Raw genomic sequence first — 26,041 nt, 5'->3', positions numbered from 1 at the left:
ACTTTAGAAACTGATCGTTATAAGCAGTACATTGTTGTATGTGGTATTGTTATAAGTGGATTGCACTGTATAGAAAACAATTTCGGGGAAAAACTGGGTAAATGCATTCCTTTTTGTCTCATTATTATGGGCAACTCTCATTATGAACGCCTTTATGGTGGGCACAGAGGTGTCCATATTAATGAGACATCACCGTATAATAATCGAGAGGAAAATGTCCTATGTATTCCGGCCGCTTCGGAACGGTGGGGCATAGACACAGGAACGGTGGGGCATAGACATCACCCTATAATGGTCGAGAGGAAAAGTCCTATGTATTCCTGCCGCTTATCTTTCTTATCTTTGTGGGCACCGTGTACCCACAAAGATAAGAAAGATAAGCGGAGAAGCCCTGGCCTAAGCAAACAAAACAGCTTGCGAAAGGAGGCAAAAAAAAAAAAAAAAAAGAACAGCCCAAGGAACATGGTTGAAAAAACCCCGAGACTGGGGGTAAACAACACAACACTAAAAAGACTTCTTAGTGTTGTGTCGTTTACCCGCAGTCTCGGGGTTTTTCAACCATGTGCAATGTACACCAGCTCGTTTGCGCCCTTACATTTTGTTAATTAACCCAAGGAACTAAAAAAAAAAAAAAAAGAAGCTTTTTTTTTTTCTTTTTTCTTTTTTTTTTGCACAGCCCAGTTTTGTTACCGGGTCACGCTCCGCGCACAGAGAAACAAGAAGTTGTGTCGATTTTTCAGGATAAAAGGTCCGTTCATTATGCGTATGCGAGTAAATACAAACGCAAAAATTTTACTTCGCTCCCCCCCCCCCCCAACTTTGCATCGATTTTTCAGAAAAAAAAGTGTGTTCATTCTGCAAGTAAATACAGTAAGTGCCAGACTTCAGCCATAACTGCCAAAGCAACGCCTAATTTGGGTGTTTCGGATATGCCAAGTTTGGCCTTTCTCTGGTCCGCCACAGTTCTGCCAAAGTAAGTGCCAGACATGAACCATAACTGCCAAAGCAACGCAAAGTTTGGCGCTTCTCTGGTCCGCCACAGTTCTGCCAAAGTAAGTGCCAGACATGAACCATAACTGCCAAAGCAACGCAAAGTTTGGCGCTTCTCTGGTCCGCCACAGTTTTGCCAGACTTGAGCCATAACTGCTGCAGTAAATCTTAATTTGGCGATTCGGGGCATACCGAAGTTTAGCTCTTCTCTGGCTGTCCACTGAAGTGCCAAAAGTGTCAAAAAAAAGCCAAAAGCCCTGCCGAAGTTTGGGATATCTCTAATATGTCACAGAAGTGCTCTTTCACGCGCCCCAGAGGAAAATTAAATATGCGTTGGAAACACGATGGTCAGATGTCACCACCTCCGTTCCGAAGCAGAACGGCAATACTTTGCAGTATCGTGCCAGTACCTGCTGAAAGTCGGTTCCAATATTGCTTAAATGTCCAATTTTGCACCACTGTTTGATATTAGGCAGGTATTGCCGTACAGTCGTTTTGCCCCGGCTTAGCGTTCGCGCAATATTATGCGAATACTCTACGATGCGTCTGCTCCGTATTGTCCGAACGTCGTGCAAGTATGTGTTGTATAGGACGTTGCTCATCATTTGTTGCATATCAATTGCATACACAAACAAAGAAAATTTTTTTCAATCGCTCCCAGAAGTTTATTAAACCACTATCATTACACACAGCATATTCTCGACATATTTACAAATGTCATACTTCTCTGTAAAACAGAAATTAAATTATAAAATAGAATTAACTCTGTGCTCATGCCAAGCAAAACTCATCACACAAAAAAACCGCGGAGATTGAGAGGAAAGCAGGACTACTATCAGAAGCATGCTTGCACTGTACTTACTAATAAAAGAGCGCTATCATTTAATCCTTGATAGATGCATAATCCAACTCGGGCACCCCACAAACACACTCGAGAAAGAAGGTTGCGCACGTTCAACTGACGTCTCATCGTCGGCGAAGAGCAGTTTTTGTCGAAGCTTGTCCAACAAACACATCACAAGAATCCCACAAACTCTGGTGAAAAAAAAATGGCTGTTACCGAAAAATTGGCATAGATGTATTCTGGCCGTTTACGACGCAAAAACACGGCCACGTCTGCAACGCACGAAAGCAACATAACACTAAAGAGCGCATTTCGGAGACTGGCCCTTTGGGCCCGCCTATTTCTATAACTTGGCAAACGGCGAAAACAGCATCCCCAGAGATCCCGCCAGCGTGACAGAGAGAGTCACATGACAAATTTTTGTCCGAATCTTTTTGTCCTACGTGACCTACATAGAGGGGTCATGCGTTTCGCTCCACCCTTCTGATTTGCTTAAAGCAGCTGTCGCGCTCGCTGACAGCCACATAAAGACACAAAAGAAGGTGGGGAGAATTTGCAAAAGGTGAGGTCGAAGGGCCATCAACAACGCAGCTAAGCTCACTCTGCATTTTCGACGCACTGTATTGTAAAAAAAAGCAAAAACAATTTATTAAAAAAAAAAAGAAACTGCTGTACAGTCAAAGCTACAGGGGAGAGAGTGTATCCCGACCTGTTCAAGAGGCGAAAGTAATCCCTGGAGAAGGGGAACAAGAGGGACAAAGGACAAACATAAATCTCCAAACACAGCTAGGTGCTGCAAGAGGAGGGAGATCAAGGACAGGGGAATCCCAGTCCTTCTCTCTCGTTCCCCGTCTCCCTCCTCTTGAACTGGCTGGCACACACTCTCTCCCCAGTAGCTTTAGCTGTACTGCATGGTTAGCTGAGGCTTGGAATGTCACCTTTGACTAGGGGTGGGGGGAAAGGGGAACTGAAAGATTGCAAGAGAAAGGTGTGCCTGGGTTGTTACTCTCAAAAGTTTCAAAACAACAAGCGGTGCCACAGAGCCCCGGTCGTTTCCGCTTTTTGTTATCGGTAGCATTTGACGGTGCTCAATCACAATGCAAGACACGCACAGAGCCACGCTCGCTTTTGCAATGCGCCGCCTAATAATGATATCTGTTGAGGAGACGTGCACACATCACTCTAAAGAAAGCTAGCTCGATGGCAGCACTTTCTGTAAAGGTGCATTCACACCGGCGATGTAAGCAGTCACGCGATGCGACTAAATCGCATCATAAAAAAAAAGTAGATTGTCACACTGGCGTGCGCGATGAGCGAGTCCAACGCCTTCGTTGGCGAGTCGCTTCTCGAAAACTCTTGCTCCGAACGCCGTTGATTGGCTCAGCCTCTCCGCGACTAGATTGCATCGCAAAAGGACGGGTAAGCAAGCGACTGCTCAAATCGCGGCGCTTTTTGCCCGCGATGGTTGTTTTGCAATGGAAGTTATCGCGCGACTAGATCGCATCGCCGGTGTGAACACGCCTTAATGACCAACCAGTATCACGGCGCATCCCGATATAGGCGTGTGTACCTACATGGAAGTACAACATCCAGTACCATTTGCGTGTGCAAAGCCTGGTCCAGCCGCGGCAAAACATTCAGCCCACCTTTGTACTGGAACAATCAAGAGACACTCAAAATAAAAAAAGAAAAAGTGGCCAGCTAAATAAAACTTGATTTCTATTTAATTAAGATGAAGACCACCCGCGTACATCAAATACCTCATCAGCCAAACTCCAAGGCAGTAAGCCTAGTCCTGGCACTTGTTTGGCGATTTTGGACCAAAAATAACAAATATCAGCCGAACTACCTGGCAGTAAGCCTAATTCTAGGATTTGTTAGGCGATTTAGGCCCAAAGATGCCAGATGACATCCGAACTACCAGGCAGTGAAGCCTAAGTTTGGCACTTGTTTGGTGAATTAAGACCAAAATACCCAGACTGTTGCCAAGGGAGGTCAGGTTTGGCTCTACTTTGGCTTCTTTGGGCTTTTCAATGCCCTAAACTCCCAGACAAAAGCCAGATTTTGGCCCAGAACTCTGTGCTACCTGGGTAGGGTTTTGAACCTGGAGTTACTTCTAAGGGACCGGGGAAACACTGGGTTTTGTGATAGCAATTAGTGCAAAGGACAAGATGAAGATAGAAAATAGGACCTGTCCTTGTCCTTTCCACTAATTTTGTCCTTTCCACTAATTGTTTTCACGGTGTTTATCCAACTGGCCCAACAGTTCATTTTAAACCACTAGCTTCCAGAAACCCAGTTTGATATCCCATGCTTTACATTTACAAGAAGCATTGATTTATGTAAATTTTTAAGGTCGCAGCCCTGCCACTGGAAAACGTGCAGAAGGCATTCGTCGTTTCTCTGGAAAACGCCAGTCTCAAACCTTAAGCGATGATAGAAGGCGTTTAAATCTCGCAACTGATTTTATCGTCATCCAATCTCCTAGTTACCAGTGACATAAATAATTTATTCGTTCGTCCAAAAATCTTGAGGGTTACTCATTTGTTGGCTTCTCTTTGCATTTGCAGACGTCTCGAAGCGTGTCCTTTGCTGACCCCATTGTCCACGTTTGCGAGATAACGCCGCGGGATTACTGGCTTGCCCGCCCGTCCCTGTACGGCCTCAAGGTAAGATTTGCCGTATTTACACAAATGTAGGTCGACTCATTTTCTAATTTTTAAAAATCTGAACTGGGGGCATCGACTTATAATCAAGTTAAAACATTCCACCGCCGACAATAGTGTAACTATCGCAATATCAAGAACACCTCGGCTTGTTATGAGTTCAGCCAGCTGTACCTGTAGCATTGCGGTCACGTGATGTGGCGTCCTCTAAGGACATCAGGTCTTTAGATGTCGACGTCTTAGAGGACGACGTCAAAGACGACATCTAGAACCTCTGAGACGACCTCTAGGATGATCTGAGGACCTGACGATGTCAAAATCGTCAGGTCGTTCAAGGAGGGTGCGAATGTGAAGGAATATGCATACTGTTGATCCGCATATGCGCGGCGCAGTGGGGTGCAAGTACAGTAAGCTGACATGTTCTACTCCGCATACGTACTGTGCATTAGGAAGCCAGGAAATACCAATGTAGCTGAAAAGCTTGAATAGTAGCTGAGTAATGCTATAGCATTAAAATTGAGTGTTCCAAGTGTTCCTTTGTCGTAAGTGATTTTTAAGAGGTTTTAAGGCACACGGAATACCTTCATGCAGAAAAAGGACCTGGCAGAGGAAGTCCTAGTGGACAGCCAGGAGCCCCTCTGTCCCGAGCTGGATGCCTGCGAAGATCCCCTGGAGAAGATCATCCCATTCATGACGTCCAGCGTCTGGTGAGTGCTGAAGCGAAGCCGAGAGACCCGAAAGGGAATATTTGAGACTTTCTGAGTGTATCGGGCAAGTTGGAGGAGTTTGTAAAAGCCTCCCTGGAACTTTCATCTGATTTGGGTGCAAACATTGGCTGCTAGAGTTGGAAAAAATTCTATACCAATGTGTTACTTTCCCTTATCGCACAATGAAATGAGGATATTTACTATACTCGGGGACAATTTTCTGTGGCTATGCAGTCAAAGCAACGGGTGCTCGCGCACCTTGAGCGTCGATCAAAGCTGTCCACATGCACCCTTCACATTTTCTGAAATGCCACAGTGTCCACCAATTTAAAGTCCTTTTTTTTTTTCAGGCTAAATGGTCATTGTATTTGTATCTGCCATACTAATACTGGAAGAGAATACTTTATCTTTATGTTACCCTATTCATACCTTCCCCAAATCAGTTTTTACTATGAAATAGTTCTACCGTGCCTTTGTCAAAACAGTGTTCTGGGGCCGGCGCCGTGCCTGTGCGCCCACTGCACAAATGCAGCCCCCTCCCCCGTCTCCATGGCTTACGTGATGTAGCATCTGCATTGCTGCACTTTCCATTGTTTTATTTCTGAGGCACATCAACTTTGACCTTGAGTGGCGCATGCTTGATGACAACTTTATGGCCATCTTTTGAGCACAACGCCGACGCTGCCTTTTTGTATAATGGGACGTGCGTATAAACTTGTGTAAGGGCCGCACTATTTTTTCCCGATTTGAGGGCAAATTTTCAAGGTGCAGCCCATACACGGATAAAAAAACAAAAAATCTATCCACATTTTGAAATGAACGTACATGAGCGCGCTCAGCTGCACTGGTCGAAAACGCCTTCACTCCGGAATCCGGACTGAATCGTCAGTCGGATTTAATTAGTTTACATACTGCGCAATACACATTTTTTTTTTTTTTGTACTTGATAGCATGCGCGGCAACTTTCGACTTGAATCCCGTATGACTGTTGAAGTGGTACTTGCCCATAGCTCTGAATAAGCGAAAAGGCAGACAAATCACGGCGCTTTGACACGAATCGAAGAACAAAAGAAAACCTACCCAGAGCGTACAGTGGCGTTCAAAAACCTGAGTGCATGCACAAGCCGAGCCCGCTGAATCCCCATTTCTCGCGCTTGCCACGGAAGCTGACATATCCTTTATCTTTTCTCAATGTCTTCCGGCTGCAACATAAACGCATCCCGACGGTGCCACCAACCACGATCGAGGTCGGCAGCCATTGTGCCATACAATGATACGGATGAGTGGAGAGCAAATATCGGGGATGCGGAGACGTCCCGCTACGTGCTCAGGCGGTGGCTAGCGCCACCTAGCGATATATATTCAAAGAAACTTTCATGCGTTACAGTCGGTGCGCCTCAAAAACAAGGAGGTGCGGCGCATACACGAATAATTTCTCTAATTTTTTTTTGCAATATGTTGTCCTAAATACGGGGGTGTGGTCCTTACACGCGATTATATGGTATAATCCTTTCACCTTAAAACATTGGGCAGTTTTAGAATAGCGTATGTAAAGCTTTGCATACAGATAGAATAGCTTCATCGCCACTGCATGCGCCGAATGCTAACTGCGGTTTGTGTTTTGCATGCGATATTTTAGCGTATGTTATTTCTCGGAAATTGCGTGCGTAGGCAATGTGTTTTTGCGCTCCTCCGAGAAGGATTCGTGATGAGACGTTGGCTAAAGCCAAAATGAGCACAGTTAAAAAAATGGTTGCTCGCAGGACCGCGATTGCGGCCGCTTTGGTGGCGTCGTCAACACGACGTTGGTGGCATCCTCGCGGCTATGATTTCAGGCAACACAGGACGGCATTGCACTCCCATGGAAGGTGCAAGCCAAAACTTTTAGCCTTTCCCGTTTGGTGAAGAAGGAAGACAAGTAAAGCTGTACTATGGTAAGAATGAAGTAATGGCCAGCCGGAAGTTGGCAAGCCAGAGTGAAAAGGCTCGAAAGGTTGCGCCATCTATGAGCGACGGCGGCAAGCGGACAACCGGCAACACAACACTCTGGACAGCTACCGCCATCTATGAGGGACGGCGGCAACCAGAGTTTTATGTCGACATTTCTTTGCGGGTGACAGAATCCTGGGGAAATTAGCCCTTAACAGCTCCGCTGTAAAAATGTTTTGGAAGACCGAGCAAGGTGGCAACGATCGCCGGCAACTTGCTGCTTGCGACTCGCAAACATTTATCGGCCAAAGAGAAAACGACCGCCATTCTGACGCAACACGCCTCTGGTGCAGAGTACTCTTGAGGCTATGCGTCGTCTGCTACAAACAAACTTCTTTTTCGCCCAAATAAAATTTTGCGGTGAAATGTTGAGAAAACTTTATTCATTAGCCTCCTGCCATAAGCACGCTCGTCTCTGTTTATTTTACGAGTTTCACCATCACAACCCATTGCTACGCCAGAAACATATACTTGAACCATTTTGTCACTCGGCTTGCCTCGACCTTATCCATAAAGTTGGCATACCGAACTATAATGCTAACACTTTCAGCGTCTCATTTCTACCCCGCATATCAAAAGACTGGAATCGCCTTCCCGCTTCAATAGCATCAATTACCGATATACCGTAATATCCCGAGTCATCGCCCACCTTTTGGGCGAATATTAATTTCCAAGAAAACACTGAGGGATCGCCCACCCCCAATACCCCTCGCGGACTTCGCGATCTGCGAACATTCATCCCACCCCAATGGCGCGTCCGCAAACTTTACAGTTAAAGGATGTCCGTGATAAAGTAAAACGAAGGGGGGAAAGGCACTTCTCTTTGTTTACGCAATTCCTCCCCGATTTACGTGACCCCGAAGTCGTAGTACATGCATGTGAGGAAAACGACAGAGATAACAAAATGAAACGTTGTTTTGCTTACAAAAAAGTTTGATCGGATAGAAAGAAACAAACTCTGAAGATAACATAAGCAGTAATTCATTCAGGGATCGCAAGGTCAGCGAACGCCCCATATCCTGGGGTGTAACTGCGAAGTCTAAAATCAAAGTCCGTCTCCACCGAAATAAGGTCATCGCGAACCTACTCCTTCTCCCGAAACGCCACGACTGCAGTTGATAAGGTTGTGCAGTGTTTAAGACAAAGCTAACGGGCAAATAAAGATTTGCTTGAATGCCGCACACCGACGTTTGTAGAGCGTCCCATTTCAAGCTCCGTGTTCATGGTGCCATCCACGCCACGCAGCAACACCGCCTCAACCTGCGTTTATATTATACCGTGAACGGACGCACGCATGTATGCACCAGACAAGAAAGTGGCGCAAGAGCCTCCTTGCAATTGACAAGGCGCCTGATTTGTCTCGACGCCAAAGTATTTGCCATTGTGATCGCCGGCTTTTCCGCTTCTCCTGCCTCACTCTTCGTTGCTTCTTTCGTCCGCTCGCTCGCTCGTTGTGCCTGGTTGATTTTTCTATTTTTGTGTTGACTTTCTTTTTTTCTTTTTTAGCAAAGAAAGCATAGCAGTGTTAAAAACGTGCTTTGCGAAACCAACATTCGCGCTATATGCCGATTGGCGGTGGTCATCGCGCGTATGCGAGCAACGGACTTTGCGATAGTAGAACATTCTTTCGTGAGCATTTCTTGCCTAAAACAATGGAACTAATTTGAGTTTTGAGTTCAAAGTATTTCCTGTGCAGTCACATTATATACATACAGAAAAGAGGGCGTTTATTTAGCTTTTTCCAAGTTTTTGGTGCTTACCCACGGAGACATGGCCCACCCACTTGTTTTTATGAATTTCAGGCGGCAAGGGGGGCGATGAAGGTATTATGGTATATCACTTTTACAATGAAGCTGCTTATGGCAAGGGTTCTATGGATTTTTCATGCGCGTCACCAAAAGCTCTACGCTCGCACCGCCGCACGAGCACGCCTTCCCCGTATAAAGGTTCAAAGTACCTAAATAGCCAAAATATAGCATTGACGAATGCGCGTGCAAGATGCCATTTGTTTTAGGCTTTTGCTTTAGAAGACGTACTGCCGCAGATGCCGGCACGTGCGGCGTATGGAACACCATTTCCTGCATTCTCCTTGATGCTCGGGTAATTTAACAATTGGTCTACTCAGTAGATTAGTTATCACCAGGCACTATTTTCAAGATCAGTAGACTCTGGTAGATAATACAGGTTTTTCAATGATTTGCTGCTGCGCAAACTGCGTCAGTCATGTCTATGCTCACACCGCCCCCTCTTTGTTGTCGTTCCAAGCCGCTTGCCTGTCTAGTTGCCTTTCCTTTCGCTCTCCCGGGGTGGGGGTCCCGTCGCGCGTGTCTACTTTCCTCCAGCTTCTCGGGGCGAGTCTGTGTCATGTGCAAAAAGGCTTCACTGGCCATCCACTTTCACAGAGTGGAAGGGATCGTGATTTTTAAACAAACTCTTACCAACAGCATCCTTAGTTAATTTAATTGCCATTTTATGTGTTTTTTTTTTAATAGTTCACCCTCCTCTATAATATATTTTGTACCTTGAGCGTAATTAAAGAAATAAATAAACCCACGGAGGAAGAACAGTATATATCATTTTCTTGCCAGAGCCAGCAATATAAAAGGAAATAACCGAAATTTTTATGCTGATCCCATGCATTTACTGGGCTAATAAATGAGCATGGCGGCCCTCCCCACTCAGCCGGGAGTTCGCACGCATACGCTCACGCCTCTCACTCTGTGCCTCGGGCTGATTGGCTCACTCGGGAGGGGGGCGTTATGGCAGCAAGATTATAAACTGGCCAAACTCTCCCAATATGCTGCTCGGTATGCAAGCTGTCATGGGAGCTGCCGCGCAGTGCCTGTATTAATTGCTCGTGTCCCCTTTGCTTTTGCCCCATAAAGTGCGGTTCTTGCCAAGCACCGGTGCACCTCGGAGAAGCAACACCCGTGGAAGCGGGTGTTGCGGGTGATGCTTCGCTGGAGTACACCGGTGCTCTGAAAGAAGCGCACTCACCAGGGTCGTGAGGGCAAGACGTAGGAATTACACAAAAACACCGTTTGAATGAAGCAGCTTATAAATACACTGAAAACTGAAGCGGGACAACCAAGATTTTGAAGTTTGTTTGAATTAACCGAAAGTACCAAATATTTGAGTTTGAATTATTCTGAGTCTACTGTATGTAATAACTACATCACTACTTGTTGCAAACAGAAAGAAAAAACAACTCTGTTTGCCAAACTCCTTCCGGACAATGTCCGATGGGCCTAATTTGGGTCTGTGCCCCCTGTCTGCAGGCAGCGCAGCCTTCAGCGCAGGCTCTCGGGCCTCAACATCCGGACCGTGCGAGACCTGGCAGTGCTCACTCCCGCGCAGGCGGCACAGCTTCCCATCAGGGCACCCAGGGTTGCCACACTGAGGAGCAACCTGCAGGCTTACCTCGAGGCTACGCAACAAGCTCCCGAGGCCGACAACCTCGGTGCGGGAGTCGACGATGTCGGGGCAGACGCGGACGGTCCTCGGCTCGAAGCCGTGCCTGGGGTGGATCCGGCTACCACTGTCGCATCTCGGGAAGGAGAGCCTGCCAAGTTGCTGGAAGAGGTTTGCCTCTGCTATGTGTATATCAATACTGGCTAAGTGGGGTTTTGTCTGAGCACGAGAATATGGTTTTTGCCTGAGGACGAGGATATGCTGAAACGTGCGCCGGCTGTCTCCGGGAAGCTATCTGTAGCGAAATTGTGGCCTGCATATGTCCCACGGCGACAGGAGCAGTGCACAATATAAACGGCTTGCTGAGTGCTTGAGCGTTTATCCCTGCTGCACAGGATGAGTAGAGGGGCAGCATTTGTTTTTGGTGCTCTCTTTGACTAAATTGTATATATCTATGCATGTTATTGAGTTCAGTGTTGTGTATTCGTGTACTTACATGGGCTATTGTATTATATCTATGTTAAGGGGGGACGCAGGTCTTAAAATATAAAAAAAATCGTAAAAATTACCATTTTTCAAAGTTCATGATTTTGAGGTCTACCTAGTCCAGAATATGTCCTCACAAAATATAAATGCTCAATTCGATCTCTAAATATGAAAATATTGACAATTTGTAAGCATTGACAGACCTGACTTGAAGCCTAAACTCTAAAAATTTGAACAAACTTCAAGTTGTCGGAGCGCCGCACCGGCTCAACTGATAGGAGCCATCTTGGTCACGTTCCACTGGGATCCGTAGGCGGCGTGACCCCGTTCGGATCGTGTGCTCCATTCCGGATCTGGTCAACTGATCCCGGCGCGCTCCAAAACGCCCAGTGGAATTCACCATTTTGGTCTTGTTCGAAAGCTGGTTTCCCGCGCTTATTTTTCCCGCGTTCCAAAGCAGTGTACCCCTCAAGGCCGCGACGTCATCGATGCTGTACAAAAGGCCGTCACCAGCACTAGGAAAGACGCTGATTCGGCAAAGCGCGCGCTTCTCCGAGGTGCAGCTTTCTCATTGGCCGAAACGTGCGCCTCCTCTCCTTGCTTCCCCAGTACGTAGTCCCGGTCGCTCCGTGGGCTCCCGCGTCGTCTGCTTTTGCTTGCTTCGCCGTTCGAGACCACGTGCTGCATTCGCATTCCTCCACTTTCTGTATCAATATTTTCAGTGTTTCTTGTGCTTCCTAGTGTTTTTATATGTTCCCTGTTTTTTTTTTCATCGTTCATGTAAATATTTTGATACCTCCACTTTGTTTACCTTTCCCTTTTCGTATATATTTGCCCTCCTGCTTCGTCTGTCTTTGTTTCATTCTGCACGCTTCGAGTTCGCTTTGAGTTCTGGTGGCTGGGGACGCCCATTTGAAGGCCAACACGCAGAGACTAAACACAAAAATGAGACGTGCCTAGAACAGGAAGACCTCCGCATCGAGGAAAACGACCCCGTCGACTTCGCCGATGCCGCAAGCCGCTCTACCGCTGGTGGATGCGACTGGATCAAGTTTGTGTTCGACAACTTCGCCGATGCCTCAAGCCACTTTTCTGCTCGTGGACGTGGCTGGACCAAGTTCGTCTAGAGATTGAATCGACACTGTGTTCTACACGGAAGAGGAGTGCATGGAGCGCGAACAACGTGCGGACGACAGAAAGGCTTCATTGGTAGATCAGTCGGCGACTTCACGGAAGTTTGAGCTCCTCAATGTTTGCATGGAGAGCGACGACACCGACTGCGGCATGGAGTACGTCATCGTGGACATGAAAGTGCTACAAGAACTCTTCGCGTCTACGGCGTGCGGCAAGTGCGGAATGCCTATCGTAGGACTTTTGAAGTGCAAAGAGAGGCAGTACGGCCTGGCAGTGAAGTTGGTCCTCACGTGTTCGAGCTGCGATTTCTCCGAGAGTCAATTTTTTTCTCCATGAGTCGCCGGGGAAGCCAAGATCACGCCCTTCGAGATCAGCTTGAGGGCGATGAAGGGAATACAGAGCATAGGAAAGGAGGCGACTGCTCTTGGAGACTTCTGTGCAACCTTGAACCTCTCCCACCGAGGCCTTCATCATAAGACGTTCAGGGGACACATGGACACCATGGTGCAAGCTTGCCAGGCAGCAGCAACAGCCACAGAAGCAGCGAGTGTCGAGGTGGTGAAGGACGTCTACGAGAGCTTCCTCAACCCTGCCGGAAACGTGGATATAATTTTTGACGGCCATGGAAGATCCGCGGACACAACTCCAGCATCACAGTGGGGTGCATCCTCGAGCTTTACACTGGCCTGGTGCTGGACCACGTTGTCCTCTCAAGGTACTGCCGTGGCTGCCAGGGTGCACCTGACTCAGATGACGACAGCTATGGGGACTGGGTGATTACCCACAAGTGTATGAAGAACATTGACTGCAACGCAGGATGAATGGAAGCCGAGGCAGCCCTCATTCTGTTCAGGCGGTCCCTGGCAAGGAATAGACTGTGCTACACCATCCTTTCCGATGGTGACAGCTGCACCTTCCATGCTCTGACACAAGACACCGTCTATGGATGTCTCGACATTGAGAAAAAAGACTGCCTGAACCACGTACACAAGCGGATGGGAGGAGCTTTTCGTACCCTGGTGAAGAAGAAGGCACAGGGAGAGTCGCTCGGAGGAAAGAGAAAGCTGACCCAGGACAAGATAAAAAAAATAGCAAACTACTGTGGGTACGCCTTGATAAGCTACAAGCATGATTTGCCAGGGATGGAAAAGGCAGTGCAAGCAACTTTGTTGCACATGACCTCGACAAATGAAGCCCCGGACCACAGCCACTGTCCCGAGGGGGACAGTTCCTGGTGCTCCTGCAACCAAGCACTGGCCAACAACGAGGAGTCACCACCACACAGGAACCCACTGCGAGGCTTCTTTCACACTGTGTTGGAGCCAGTCTTTGAGAGGCTGGGTGACCAGGCACTCCTGAAGTGCTGCAGTGATGGCATAACGCAGAATGCCATAGAGTGCCTTCACTCCGTGATCTGGGGCCAGAACTCTAAGAACAGATATGACTCTCTGCTGTCAGTGGAGAGGGCTGTCGCTGAAGCCATGTCACGCTTCAACCAGGGAATGGCAAAGACGAGCAATGCTGTAGCAGCACAGCTTGGCTACAGCACAGGTAGCTGCCTGATTCGCAGGAGTCTTGAGAAGGACAGGCGGAGGCTTCGCAAGGCCAACAAGGCTCACCCTGAGAGTGAAAAAGGTCAAGAAGAGGATGGCCAAGAGACACAAGCCTGCCAGGCCCAGGACTGCTATGCCCGTGTGCGCACATCGGAGACTATTGAACTGATTTCGTGGTTTCATGTTGTTGTTTTGTTTTGTTTTTTGTCAGGTTGGGGGGGGGGGGGGGGGCATTTTTCTACGGAGGTTTTGATTATGTTTGCATAAGCCGATTGCAATAAACTTAATGTTGTTTTCAGCAACAACTGAACTGCACCCTAAAGCTTTTCTTTTTTCTCTAGTCTTGATATATAAAAGTGCCAATCGGTAAAACTTCAAGTGTGATTTCCTCAGCTTTGTCTTTTTTGTCCAGAGCCATTGCTTGACGAAAGTTTTCATAATGTTTGCCTGGGCAGATTTCAGTAAGCTTGGTATCATTGTTTTCAGTAACAACTGAGGTGTATCCTAAAGCTTTTCTTTTTCGTCTAAATTCATTAGATAAAAAGTAATTAGCTGAAATGGGGATTATTTAGTGACAAGTTTTTTGCTTTGAAATTCCATGATTTATTTCTGGTAGACAAAATGGCTTTGTAAACATTCAATCAGCTTTAGGATATATGGTGAACCCTTGGAAATCGCTGTATATTGTTAAAATATAAATTTTTTGATGTGAAATTACCATACCAACCCGTAAGAAACTACCTTATTGGAATTTTATATTTTGCCATATCTTTTGTTCTAAAGGAGATATCTGAAATTCAACTGCAGATTTGAAATCACCATCCAATGCATGCCAATTTTCAGCGAGGTATCTCAATAAATAAAAAAAAAACATATTTAAGAACCCTAGTCCCACCTTAATTGATTTCACTTTAAGAAGCTCATGTCAAAATAAATTTTATTTGTGCATTACAGGTTGTCAATATTGCATTTTTCTTTATGCTGTTTCAATCCCACATAATTACACCCCCCCCCCCCCCCCCCATCTCCTCTTACATGGCTGGTTTTTTGTGGGTTTTTTCGTGGAAAGGTGGCAACCTTACGTGCGGACAGAAAACAAGCTCACCACCCTTCTTTCTGCAGACCTTTAGGGGCTGACTATAGCCACTGAACATGTTCTCAGGTGACCACGGTGTCTCCTTGAACGGAGAAGCAAGCCAGTCGAGTTTTCCGATTGGTTGGCGTCAGCCATCTTGAAGCCAGTGCAGTGTCTGTGCCTTCCTTGTTCCTACAACGTCCACTGTCCTTGGATATACTGTGCCAGTAAACTCCATGACGTCTCCCCTCCCTTTGCCCTTCTCTACCTGTTGTCTGATCTAAAGGAGAATGTTGGCCTATTTTCCTTCTTTAAAATAAGCTCTTGCCACCCCAATTTGATACAGCTGCTTAACAAAACATTGATTGCAACTCTGATGTAGTGGTGCAATGTTCAGTTGCTTTAGGGTAGACCCAGAGCCTTTCTTTTCTCCCCTATCATGGTTCCTATGTGGATGGTTGCAGTTGCTTTTGTTTCCTTTTTTCTTCTTAGGTTAACTCCTGCTCAAGTTTTTCAGAGTTAGCTGGTAGTGAAAGTATTTTTTGCCCTGCAGTGCCTGCTTGCTCCGCCCATCCTGGCTGAACCTAGTGTTGGAACAGAGGCCCCAAAGACAACAGCCCCGAGTGAGGTCGTCATGTCTCCAGTCACACAACTCCAAGACACAGCCCCGACGGAGGCTGTGGAGGCAGGCAGCGGCGCTCTGATAAGGGAAACCGCAAATGCTGGTGAGTAAAGTCCTCGACAGTTGGGGGCGATTTTGTGATCTACGTCCAGACTGCATCCACACTTTTCACATCTGTGGCTGAGCCACATGTGCAATTCTGTTCATTTATCTTACATTTTACAGCATAGGCTCGAGTGGCACTTTCACTGCACATATGCAAAGGACCCCCCCATCTACAAGTGTAGTGCTGGTGACTTTCGAAACATGTGCCGAAATATTGACTTTCTTTGTAGGAATAGCGTGTTTTTGGGGACGCATAGGGGCCCATTTACACAGAAACATTTGCTTGTTTTTTTGCTTTTTTTATGTCTTTACACAACCGCATGCAGAGCTACTTTTTTATTTGGTTGCCACGCTTCGTACAAATCATGAAGATCCAGTGGCTCAGGGTCGTAACTCAGCATAATGTGAAGTGAGCTCCCATAATGTAATGCAACGTGAGGAAACGGTGCTGTGTGGATGGGCCTTGTGTGAATGCTAATCCCTTTAAGGGGTTGGTTGTCCAATAAGGGCAAGAGGGTCATCTGAAAACTCTACCGTGAAGTGTTTCGCATCAGAGTGTCGAAAACATGCATGTTTGACGTTTTGGTCTGCCTTTCACCAGGCAAGGTCACAAGGTGTTCATGCTGGTTCCACACCGTTAATGGTTTCCTGCTGAAAGCTCTTGAAAAACCTCAGAATGCACCTACGTCACTTGCTTGTATGAACCTTGCTCTTCCCGTCTTTTCTTCCCAACAGCGGAGACACCGACACAGTCCGACCAAGAAGTCTCGACCTCGAAGGACTTGCTGCTTCAGTGGATGCCAGAGTTCCTTTCGTCCCTCGACAGCGAAGCCTTTAAAGATGTCTTTATGGCCATTTCCTTGGAGGCGGCGAAACGCATGAACAAAACATGACTCCGCTCGTCGTTTCACATTTGTAAATACCAGCCTGTAATCCTCTCTAATGTCTTTCGTGATTGTTCAAGAGATTATGCGCACTCATTTTTTTTTTTTTCTTTTTTATTGCAGTTCTTAAGTTTAGTGTTTTCAGTTCCTGTTTTGTATATGTCGTACATGTTTTGTACAAGTCTTTGTAGTCTGGGGTCCGGTTTGCGTTTCTGGCGTATCACTAGGTTTCCTTGTACCGTCGGCTTGAGGAAGTTTTAAATTTATGACAAACATTGTTACTTGCCAAAAGTCTCGTCGAGCATTCCTTCGTAATACGTACGTATTTCTCCCCCTTGAGCACCCTGCAAGTGATGCGGTGAGGTTGAAAGGCACGCGTGTCATTCACTTGTACTCAACGTACACTTCACATTTGCAATCATTTTCTTATTCGTCCCCGCCGAGCTCTGGACGAGCGGGACGCACTTCACGTCCATCGTGGGATGAAGAGACACTGGTGCATTTTATACTCCCTAGGCAGTTTTTAATCTTGGTAGTCATGCTCGTTTCAATATTTCCCTACCATATTTATTTAGTGGAGAGCAAGTGTGTTTGTTTTTTCCCGACATTTCTTGTAAGAGAAACATCCAGGCGTGTCATGCCGTCCAGGGGGTTCTTACATATGATTTGTTGAACCAGTTTCTTTTCTGATCTTATTCTCTCTGTGATTAGTGTCTGCTGTTTAGCATTTGTAGGCAGACTGTGTTTTGTGTTTTATAGTTTTACAAATAAATTGTGTACTAAAATTTCAATGAAAAAAAAGTTGTATTGTTTTTTTCATGTCCTGGCAGGCTTTTATGAGTATTAGCAACACAATAAAAAAAAACGACAAATGACTCGTTCAATATTATTGGAACTATCTACTATTGTCTTACCCGAAGTATCAAAACAAGTGTGAGAATGTGGACTGGGTAAATTTATTTCACCTTTTGAAACTGATGCATCTTGTCGTCCATTGAGATTGTACAGGAAAGAGCCCTCGTGTCCATGTCACTCAAGAAAAATGCATCCACAATGCTCGAAACTTTGTGCAAGTCGCCTAGCGTTATGAAGCAGGGTCTACCTTGCATCCAATTCAAAGGTTATAGAAACGAAAATTTTTATTTTCACTTGTTCAATAAGTGGTGACCTGGAGTAACTCATCAGTGGTTATGGCTAATTCGAGTGTTTTTTTCCCGTCAAAATATTTGGCCATATCTTTGGCAAAAGCGTTTGCGTGGTCAAAGGCCGGTGGGTGGGTGCCGTTTGGGTGGAACTTTTCAGGCCTGTGCCAGCAATTTGCTGGCACCATTTTTGTCGGAGCTCCAAGGGGTCTGGCAGGTTGTCTATCAGACTATCCAGTACCGTCGTATCCGAATTGGGAGTGGAGCCTAACAAAACAATGGTCGCCAATAGCAAGTTGCCATTTTATTACACTGCTATAAAAAAAAAATGGATAGTAATGTAACTTGACACTTGAACATACATCACACTTTCAAATGGGGCGGGTGGGATGCAACGAGAAGACTTAAAAAAAAAAAAAAAAAATGACTATAGAATATGAGATGCGACGCTGGCAAGTATTGAGAGATTTGTAGGATGGCAACAGTCCTTCAGAAATTCAAACAAAATATAATGAAAGTCGACGCGTGTGTGGGCAGGACCACACTTATTTATTAATTTGCCCTCCCATTAATTTTATAATTTAAGGTCCTGTAAGCTGTGCAGACTGGTAATGCCAAATTTCGAAAATTATTGTGAAGCCACTTGTGTTTACGCACATCTGAGAGAGTTCGAATTTATGTTGACGTATGAGGTTAACGAAGCTCATGTGCGACCCAAGTAAACGAAAATGCCTGTTGCCGGCATTTTGTGTTCGTGTGGAAAGGGTCACGTGGTGCAATCAGTGCGCAGCTGGCGCGTTTTTTGTTGCCGGTGGCAGCTCGAGAAGATAAGGTGAGGGAAAGGGAGGTTCCCCCTATCCTCTCCAGCGTTCCGTCCACTGATCTCAATGACAAGTGCTGGATTGCACTTCCCGCTCGTGCGAGTGAAGCCTCCGGACGGCTATCTTGCTCGTAGGCGATTTGTGGTTTTGCTAGCGTTTCAGAGGCTGGCAGCAGCGTGCTAAAGACACGTTTTCTACTCGTTCGTCGTGATTCTTCGAAGATTTTTAAGACCCTGTGTAACATGTTCTGTATTCTCACAGTAATGTGTTCTCAACAGACTTGCTGTTGAGAACACGTGGAAATGTTTACAAAAAGTGCAGTGCAGCAGGAAAAAGCCACAACTCGTCGAAAGCAAGTTTTGCCGGTCTTGCGGCATGGTCAAAGCTTCCTTGGCACGCCGAAATGCTGCATCTCTGTGCCTTTTGTACTGCTGATTTGACTGCCATAAGCGTCTAGTAAACAAAACAAAAAACGTGCCGCTAGTCCCGCCCCCTTCCCCTCCCTTCCCTCCTCTTTTGTGGTGACTGAACGCTGGGTTAAGCTTGTGTCTGTACCGCGAGTGCCGCAAGTTACAAATACAGTAGTCGGAGTAAGAGTAAAACGCTGCCCAATGGTACATAGGGCTTCATTGCACTCGCAAAACACATCCACTCGGCGCCGAAACGAATCTTGATCGGTATCTAAGCGTGCGAAAGCACAGAGACGCAGCACTTTGGCGTGCCAAGGAAGCTTTGATTACGCCGCGAAACCAGCGAAACTCGCTTTCAACGTGTCGTGCCTTTGTTTTGCGGCGCTGCGCTTTAGTAAAATTTTCCACGTGTTTACAACGGCAAGTCTCAATGGTTACACAGGGTCTCAAAAAACTTCTTCAGTGAATGGCTACAAACGAGTAGAAAACGTGTCTACAGCACGCCGCCGCCAGCCTCTGTAGCGCCCAAGGAGGATAGAAGCGTAGGAGAGGGCATGACGGCAGCCGTGTAGCCTCCACAAGCCATGCTCCCTTGACGCCTCGCCTCGCTTACCACGCCAACGTGGCCACATCACGTGACCGTAGCTAGCCTTCGTCTAGTTATGGGGTACTAAAATGCACCACAGGCTAGCCTTCGACCTGATAAAACCTACCGGACGGAGCGCGCGCAAGCCAGGGGGGGTAAAGGTGGGTGAGGAGGAGTGGCAAATGCCGTGCGCCGACACCCGGGGTCCCGAGTGAACGATCGCAAAAGAGAGCGACAGAACACGAGAGAAAGAAAGCAACGTTGCCATGATAAACGCGAAGAATGAAAACTCTCAGCAATATAAACAGTGATAATTTAACGTTGTAAACTAAATTCTGAGCTATTCTAACGCTTATAAAAAGCAATAAAGTCATTACGCTGCATTAACTTTCCTTCTGTCGAAATCTCGGAAATCTGGTGGTTGCGCAGTTTCGTATTCCTCAACCGCGCCCACCCGCGCCCCATCGGCGAAGCCGGGTATATGGTTTAGTTTAGCGTTAACGCGAGGCCGTACATCTGCGCGCTATGCAAAAAAAAAAAAAAAAAGCTTCGAAAGGAACGCGAATATCTTTCCACCGGTAAGTTCGTGGATTGTTGAAGTCATAGAGAGTTCACGAAACTGCTCTGATGATGTAACCGTGTTTGGGACCCCGAGGGTCTGCCTGCATGATCCGCCGCTTGCGGCAGCCAGAATGTATGGGAAAATGGCCGACCTTTTCCTCTATAGTTAGTATGTATGATCTCTATGGCGCAAGCCTGCAAGGAGTCCTACAATCGACCATCTATCTCACACGTGACATGTCACGCGCACCAATAGCCACAGAGATCTATGGTCACGTTGGCCACATCGTTTAAACTTTTTATGACTAGGCTTCACCAATATTGCAACGTGCTCTCTCCTAGTACTTCTAACCTCCTTGGTAACGCCCTGGTAACGCCAGCAAAACCGCAAATCGACTACAAGCAAGATGGCCGTCCGGTGGCTTTACTCGCACTGCAGCGAACAAGCGGGGAAGCGCAATCCAGCAATTATTATAGAAACGATAGAGATTAGTGGTTCCGTCGGCACGGCTTCCTCCTCCCCGGCCTTTCTTTCCCTTGCCCTAGCAACTTGATTTGTTTTACCAGTGGTTTTACCTGTATGATCTCTATGGGTTTTACCCGTTTTACCGGACTTCGGTGCCGCCCGTGATGAGAAGGACTCGCGGGCGATTGACCACCCGATTTCGCCATAAGGTGAAAGGAAGTATGGGAACTGCAGCAAAGTAGAAATTTGGGCTAGTTGGTTCATGATCAGTATATACAGCGCCAAAAAACGACAGGACAAAGACGAGAGTAAACAGGACGAGGCGCCCTCGTCCTGTTTACTCTCGTCTTTGTCCTGTCGTTTTTTGGCGCTGTATATACTGAAATATGGGAGGCCACTGTATCTCATCCAACGTTACTAAAGGGGTATTCACACGAGGGAGAAATCCCGGGGATTTCTCCCCGGCACGCGCATGCCACGACGAAAACGTCAGGCTTTGTGATGTGCAAAAGCCTCGCGTTTTCGTCTCGTGATGCGCGCGTGCCGGGGAGAAATCCCCGGGATTTCTCCCTCGTGTGAATACCCCTTAAAACACTCAGTTGGGAAACTCCCATAGAGACAGCTTTCAAGAAGTGGCCCCAAACTGTCTCCGAGCACCGAGCTAATGACGAACACAACGCCACCATTTCTCCCGCAGCGGCCACTCGAGGAACTGCACGTGACTTCTATTTTGGCTTTAAGAACAGATACAGTGGTAGAGGTTGTGCCACCCCCGCCTCCCCGGCGAACGCGCCGCCGCGCCGCGATGAGCTATCGAAGTTAAAACGCACCTAGGGCGGGACGTGCTACCTGAAAGGCCCGCTGAGACATGGTTGTATAAAAACAATATTAATTGTGCCGCAAAACCCTGCAAACTAAAGATTTTAAAAACATAACGCGCCCCTTTTTTTGTACTAAACTCCAATAAATTTCATACAAAAAGAGTCTTTTTCGTTTGTTTTTACGCAAAAACAGGCTTTCAAAAAGCTCAAGGTAACCACAGTACAGACAAATGATAAAGAGTGGCGCTGTTGTCGCATTTAGCTCGGTCTCGGTGGACGCCAGCGGCCCAGGTTTCGACGGCGAGTTTCCCAACTGAGTGTTTTCGTAACGTTGATCTCATCCTACAATTTTGTTTTCTTCCTTCAAAACATTCTGCCTTTTTTTTCTATTTTCGGTTTAATTTAGGTTTTTCTAGCATTAAAAGCCCAACAACCGTGGCAGGAAGTGATCGACATTTGTATACCGGATGTTAGTGCACCAGACACGCCGCCTGGAGTGCGTGGAACACGGCTGACTGTACCAACTGTACCGCTCGCTCGCTGTGCCGCTCTGCTGCGCCGTGCCCCGACTTCGTCGACTCTGCGTGGCTCTTTAGATTGTGGTTTTTAATTTTTTTTTTTACCCCTCGCCGGACTCTCGTCCTGGACCTCAGAAACGCTCCCACCCCGAAATGTGTGGCAGGATCCCCGTACTACTATGTGCTGTGCTCGCGACTGTACTGCGGTACACAGCGGCATTTTATCTGCCAGGATTGGCCCCTGTTAACTACTGTAAAGAAGGCGCTACGTCTTCGCAATGCCAGGTAAGGACTCCTACGCTCGATGCATCGAAGCCAACATGCACCTGTGTCCTCCCGCTCGGCGGTCTCGAAACCATAGGCTTCAAACCTAACCCATGTCGTTTTCGTGTCGACGCATCAGCCTTGATCGTCAGGCATCGTCAGCGCTCGTCCCCGATTCTCTTTTTCTTTGGTTTTTAATTCCATAACCCAGCTCTGCGCTGTTCGTACTTATTCTATTTTGCCTGGAACGCGTACTTATGCCGCACGGACGGGAATAATGAGTACCCTTTGCAAGTTTCGGCGCTGGCAATGTTTCAAAGATTCCTTTTCGCGAAGGTCTGACAGCATACTTTTTCTCCGTTATGCTCCGAAGGCCTTCGAACGGACACGAGACGAATTTGCGCGCAGTGTGTCGAGCTGTCGACGCGTTTACAGCTTCACCTAGATTAAGTTGTTTTATCGCCTAATCTACGCGACATGACGCACTGTATGACACCTGAGACAAATACCTGAGACTGTGTTGGTTCCTCAGTCTGAAGGTATTTGGCGTTTTAAATAATCATTTTTCTTTTGTTAGTATCATTACATGTATAATTTTTTTTTTTTTTTTTTTTACTGTTTGTGTGTGTGGGTGCGATGTGCGCTGCTTCGCGAGTCATCACCGATAAGTGGAGGTAGTTCGCACGTTTGTCGGCCCTCGTTTAGTGCTGGCCATTTTGCGTGCTGTCTCAGACAAATTTTGTCTCTTTCCGGTCGTGTTTGCGTCGTTTTAGCAGCAGCTGTTTGGACAAGCGACTTCGTTACGACTGCCTACTTGTTTTTCTTTTTTTCTGGGGGGAAGGGGGGGGGGGGGGGGGGGGGGAGAGAGGGAGGGAGGGGAGGAGGGGAGGGGGTTGTTAACAACTAAAAGTAAAATTGAGACCTAGGGAACTTGTATGCTGCGCTCCTTGCTCCATTTTAGCAGTTAAAATAGCTGTTATTTTCTTGCTGGCACATAGTTATGAACTGTTAATAATAGCTTCGATTTACTTGCACCTATTCAGAAAAATGTAGGGCGGTGTACTTCCGTCTACTTCCGGTCTATGATACCAAAAATACATTCCCTGTGCTTTTATGCACCGGTGTGCAAGGTGCAGGGAAATCGAACAAAGCTAATGTTAAGAGTTGACTGACATCACATCGGCGGCCAGTGTGAAGTACCTTGTGTAGCACACATACCTTGTGCAGCATATATTTCACATGCCTTGTTTGTTTGTCTCGGCAAGAACAAGTTGGAATGACCATTAGTATGCTGCAGTGGCGTCACGTGCAAGCCATAATTAGTGAGCATTACCCCTAAACTACAATTCTTTGTTTCTTTTACCTCCGATGCAGTCCAAGGTGAACCTGTACGTGAACCGGCTGGATTCAGATGAGTCGGTCATTCCTTACGAATACCAGCAGTAAGTCATCGTTATTTATTTCTTAATTGCTTAACGAGTTGGTGTTGTGTTGGGTAAACAGAAAACAGCAAACAACAACCGTACATAACAATATTAACGACTATTTCGCTGTGTAGAAACAGTAAATTTGAGCACTTTAGTATAACAAGGGAATGTAAGGTTTTCGTGGACTGTATGTACGAGGCAAACAGACAGAAGCTGCATCTCTAAAATATCTGAGCAATGGAAACTGCACACGTGACAGAACAGACATGTGTTCAAGGTACAAAAATTAAACGTCTTAACGAAAGACATTTCGAGACAGCCGCTTGCATTGCCAACAAACGTGAACTGGCTTTGAACTCGCACTGAATTCGTTCCACGCCATCAAACTTGTCACCCCCAGCTTACAGTAAGCCGTAATATTTGTTTGTGGTGTGATTGACGTGGTTGGTTTACATATTATGCAAGGTTTTTCCGCTTAGAAGAATCTCTTATGAAGCGATTGCTAGAAAACGGGTATCAAAGCCATACAAAGTATTTCTGTCTATCTACTACTATTGTACGAAGTGCTTGCATGATAGTTCTGTAAGCCAGTTTCTCCTTACAGCTAAGTACACAGACTACACACACATGGAACAGACGATGCCCAAAATTTGCAATGCTTTAACAACTCCTGTTAAAAGTACACTACAGAGCTTGTCAAGCTATTGCCACCAGTTATGCAAAGTGATTAAAAGGAAATGTCTTCCGACTGTCATTTAAGCTCACTGCCTACCTGAGCTGGCTCATTGTCAAGTTGGTGACAGTTGACACGCAGCTCGTCTTTCTTGGAGGGCCCATGAAAAGGAAGCTTGCACCGAGAAACCGGATGTCTGATTGTGCCGTCACCGTGACTTTTCAGTGCCACCGGTAGCTACTGGTTGTGGGAATTTCTTTTGTGTTCTGCATTTCCAAGGGGTCTAACCCAATTGTGGCATGTCTCCTGATACCTGTTAAGTGCTTTAAGAGTTGATTCTGGTGAAGGCTATGGTCTCGGTGAGCCGATTGGTGTGTTGGAAGGAGACATATGATTTCACTCTACCTTACTAGTTGTGTGCAGTGCTGTGCTGTTGAAGCCAAGAGAGGAAGAGAGAAAAGCCGCTTTGGTACGAATTTGAGTGATGTGCCAATCTTCTTGAGGGGGAATAAACGACGTCTGAGACACACAATAGGGGATGTGGTTAGGAAGAGGGTCCCTCCTTCCCCAACTGGTTGGGCTACGCCCTCGCCTTTGTACATTCGGTAAGGGCCTTCACGCACTTCGCCTCCGTCGCCCCGATTGGCTGGAAGAGGACATGGCGTTTGCTCTTTGCCAAGTTACGGTGAGCAGGGCATGGCCAGAATTTGAAGCTTGCTTTACGGTTGCATCGACTGGAAATGCCAGCGACTTGTGGCCCTTCGTTGCATTGTTTAGTTGGAAGGTTTCCTTTGGGTAAGCTCAAACAAGTTTGTCGTTGCAAAACGGCTCTTTTGTTGTTGTTATTGTGTTTTGTCCACAAGCAGGCTGTTGTGAAAAACAAAAAATTTGCACTTTTCCACTTTGTAATGGCAACAGCAGTGGTAACAAAGGATGTATTGTGTGTTTCTTCGTGGACGATGCCGCACAGATGAGCTTGGTGTGGATTTTGTGTCGAAAGCACAAATGTCATTGTGTGTAGCGTGTCTGACGGAAAGACTCTCTTGCGAGCGGGGGTGGAAACCCCAGCTTTGACCCCTTCATTTGGTGGCTCTGTTTCCTGTAAAGTGCACGTTTGTTCTCTTCTCTGTCGCCTTCTGCATTTTTTTGCACCACATGTGCGAGTGCCCTCGCTGAACAACCTCTAGTTGACAAGACTGTGGTACAGGATTTTGTATATCATCCACCTGTGGTCACCGCAGGATAGATTTCACGCGAGTGCTGCATGAGCAATTCGCTGGGAATTCAATCAGTGAGGACATAATTTTCAGCCGAATACTGAGGCAGCACTCATGCTCGACCTGTGCCTCGTGTGGGGCATAACGGGAAGTGCATTACAGGAAACTGGGGGGCAATCTCTATGGCGGAAGCAAAAAGATGTCTTAATTTGTTCTGAAAAAATTAAATAAATTAGATTTATTTTATTTAAATCAGATTAATCTAATTTAAATCGCTGTGGTTAAAGATAGTGTCTCTTTAACACTAGATGTATTTTTAAACATGGCAGATTGATTGATTGATTGGTCCGATCATGATAGGGTTAACAATTCAGAAGTAGTTACTGTAAATTAAGAGTAAATTTGGAATAACAATTTTTAATTTATGTAAAACCTGCCATACCAGAAAAAAAAAAAACAATAATTCTTGGATTAATTTTTTTTTTTTTTTTTGCTTTTCTTTTGCATTTTGATTTGGTTGATGTAGGACATTAGTTTTAATATTTTTCTACCACATTCTGATTTGCTTGCAGTATAACATTACATAAATTCCAAATGAAGTGGAAGGTGAAAAGGAAGTTAATGCTTTGATTTGCTTAGAACAGCACTGTTTTTTGCTCATGTTTAGCC

The 26,041-nt window shown here is 46.3% G+C and overlaps 2 protein-coding genes across 4 annotated transcripts in view; both read left to right on the top strand.

Annotated features, from left to right (window-relative positions):
• The window catches only part of LOC8038100 (telomere-associated protein RIF1), a 94,178-nt gene extending 76,921 nt beyond the window's left edge, over positions 1-17,257 (top strand). For all 3 annotated transcript variants that reach the window (XM_029966961.3, XM_029966960.3, XM_029966962.4), the window contains exons 30-34: positions 4,405-4,503; positions 5,092-5,207; positions 10,475-10,778; positions 15,409-15,580; positions 16,318-17,257. In XM_029966961.3, the coding sequence (XP_029822821.2) occupies positions 4,405-4,503; positions 5,092-5,207; positions 10,475-10,778; positions 15,409-15,580; positions 16,318-16,475 (849 nt within the window). In that variant the 3' untranslated portion in view covers positions 16,476-17,257. The remainder of the gene's footprint in view (positions 1-4,404; positions 4,504-5,091; positions 5,208-10,474; positions 10,779-15,408; positions 15,581-16,317) is intronic.
• A 4,472-nt stretch (positions 17,258-21,729) lies between these two features.
• Positions 21,730-26,041, top strand: part of LOC8038103 (transmembrane 9 superfamily member 2) — a 47,960-nt gene continuing 43,648 nt past the window's right edge. Inside the window, exons 1-2 of the mRNA XM_029966963.3 lie at positions 21,730-22,076; positions 23,430-23,497. Of these exons, the coding sequence (XP_029822823.2) occupies positions 21,945-22,076; positions 23,430-23,497 (200 nt within the window). The 5' untranslated portion in view covers positions 21,730-21,944. The remainder of the gene's footprint in view (positions 22,077-23,429; positions 23,498-26,041) is intronic.

Source organism: Ixodes scapularis, unplaced genomic scaffold (assembly GCF_016920785.2).
Source record: "Ixodes scapularis isolate PalLabHiFi unplaced genomic scaffold, ASM1692078v2 PGA_scaffold5__190_contigs__length_132052651, whole genome shotgun sequence".
Classification (NCBI taxonomy): domain Eukaryota; kingdom Metazoa; phylum Arthropoda; class Arachnida; order Ixodida; family Ixodidae; genus Ixodes; species Ixodes scapularis.
This window is presented reverse-complemented; position numbering and strand designations above follow the sequence as displayed.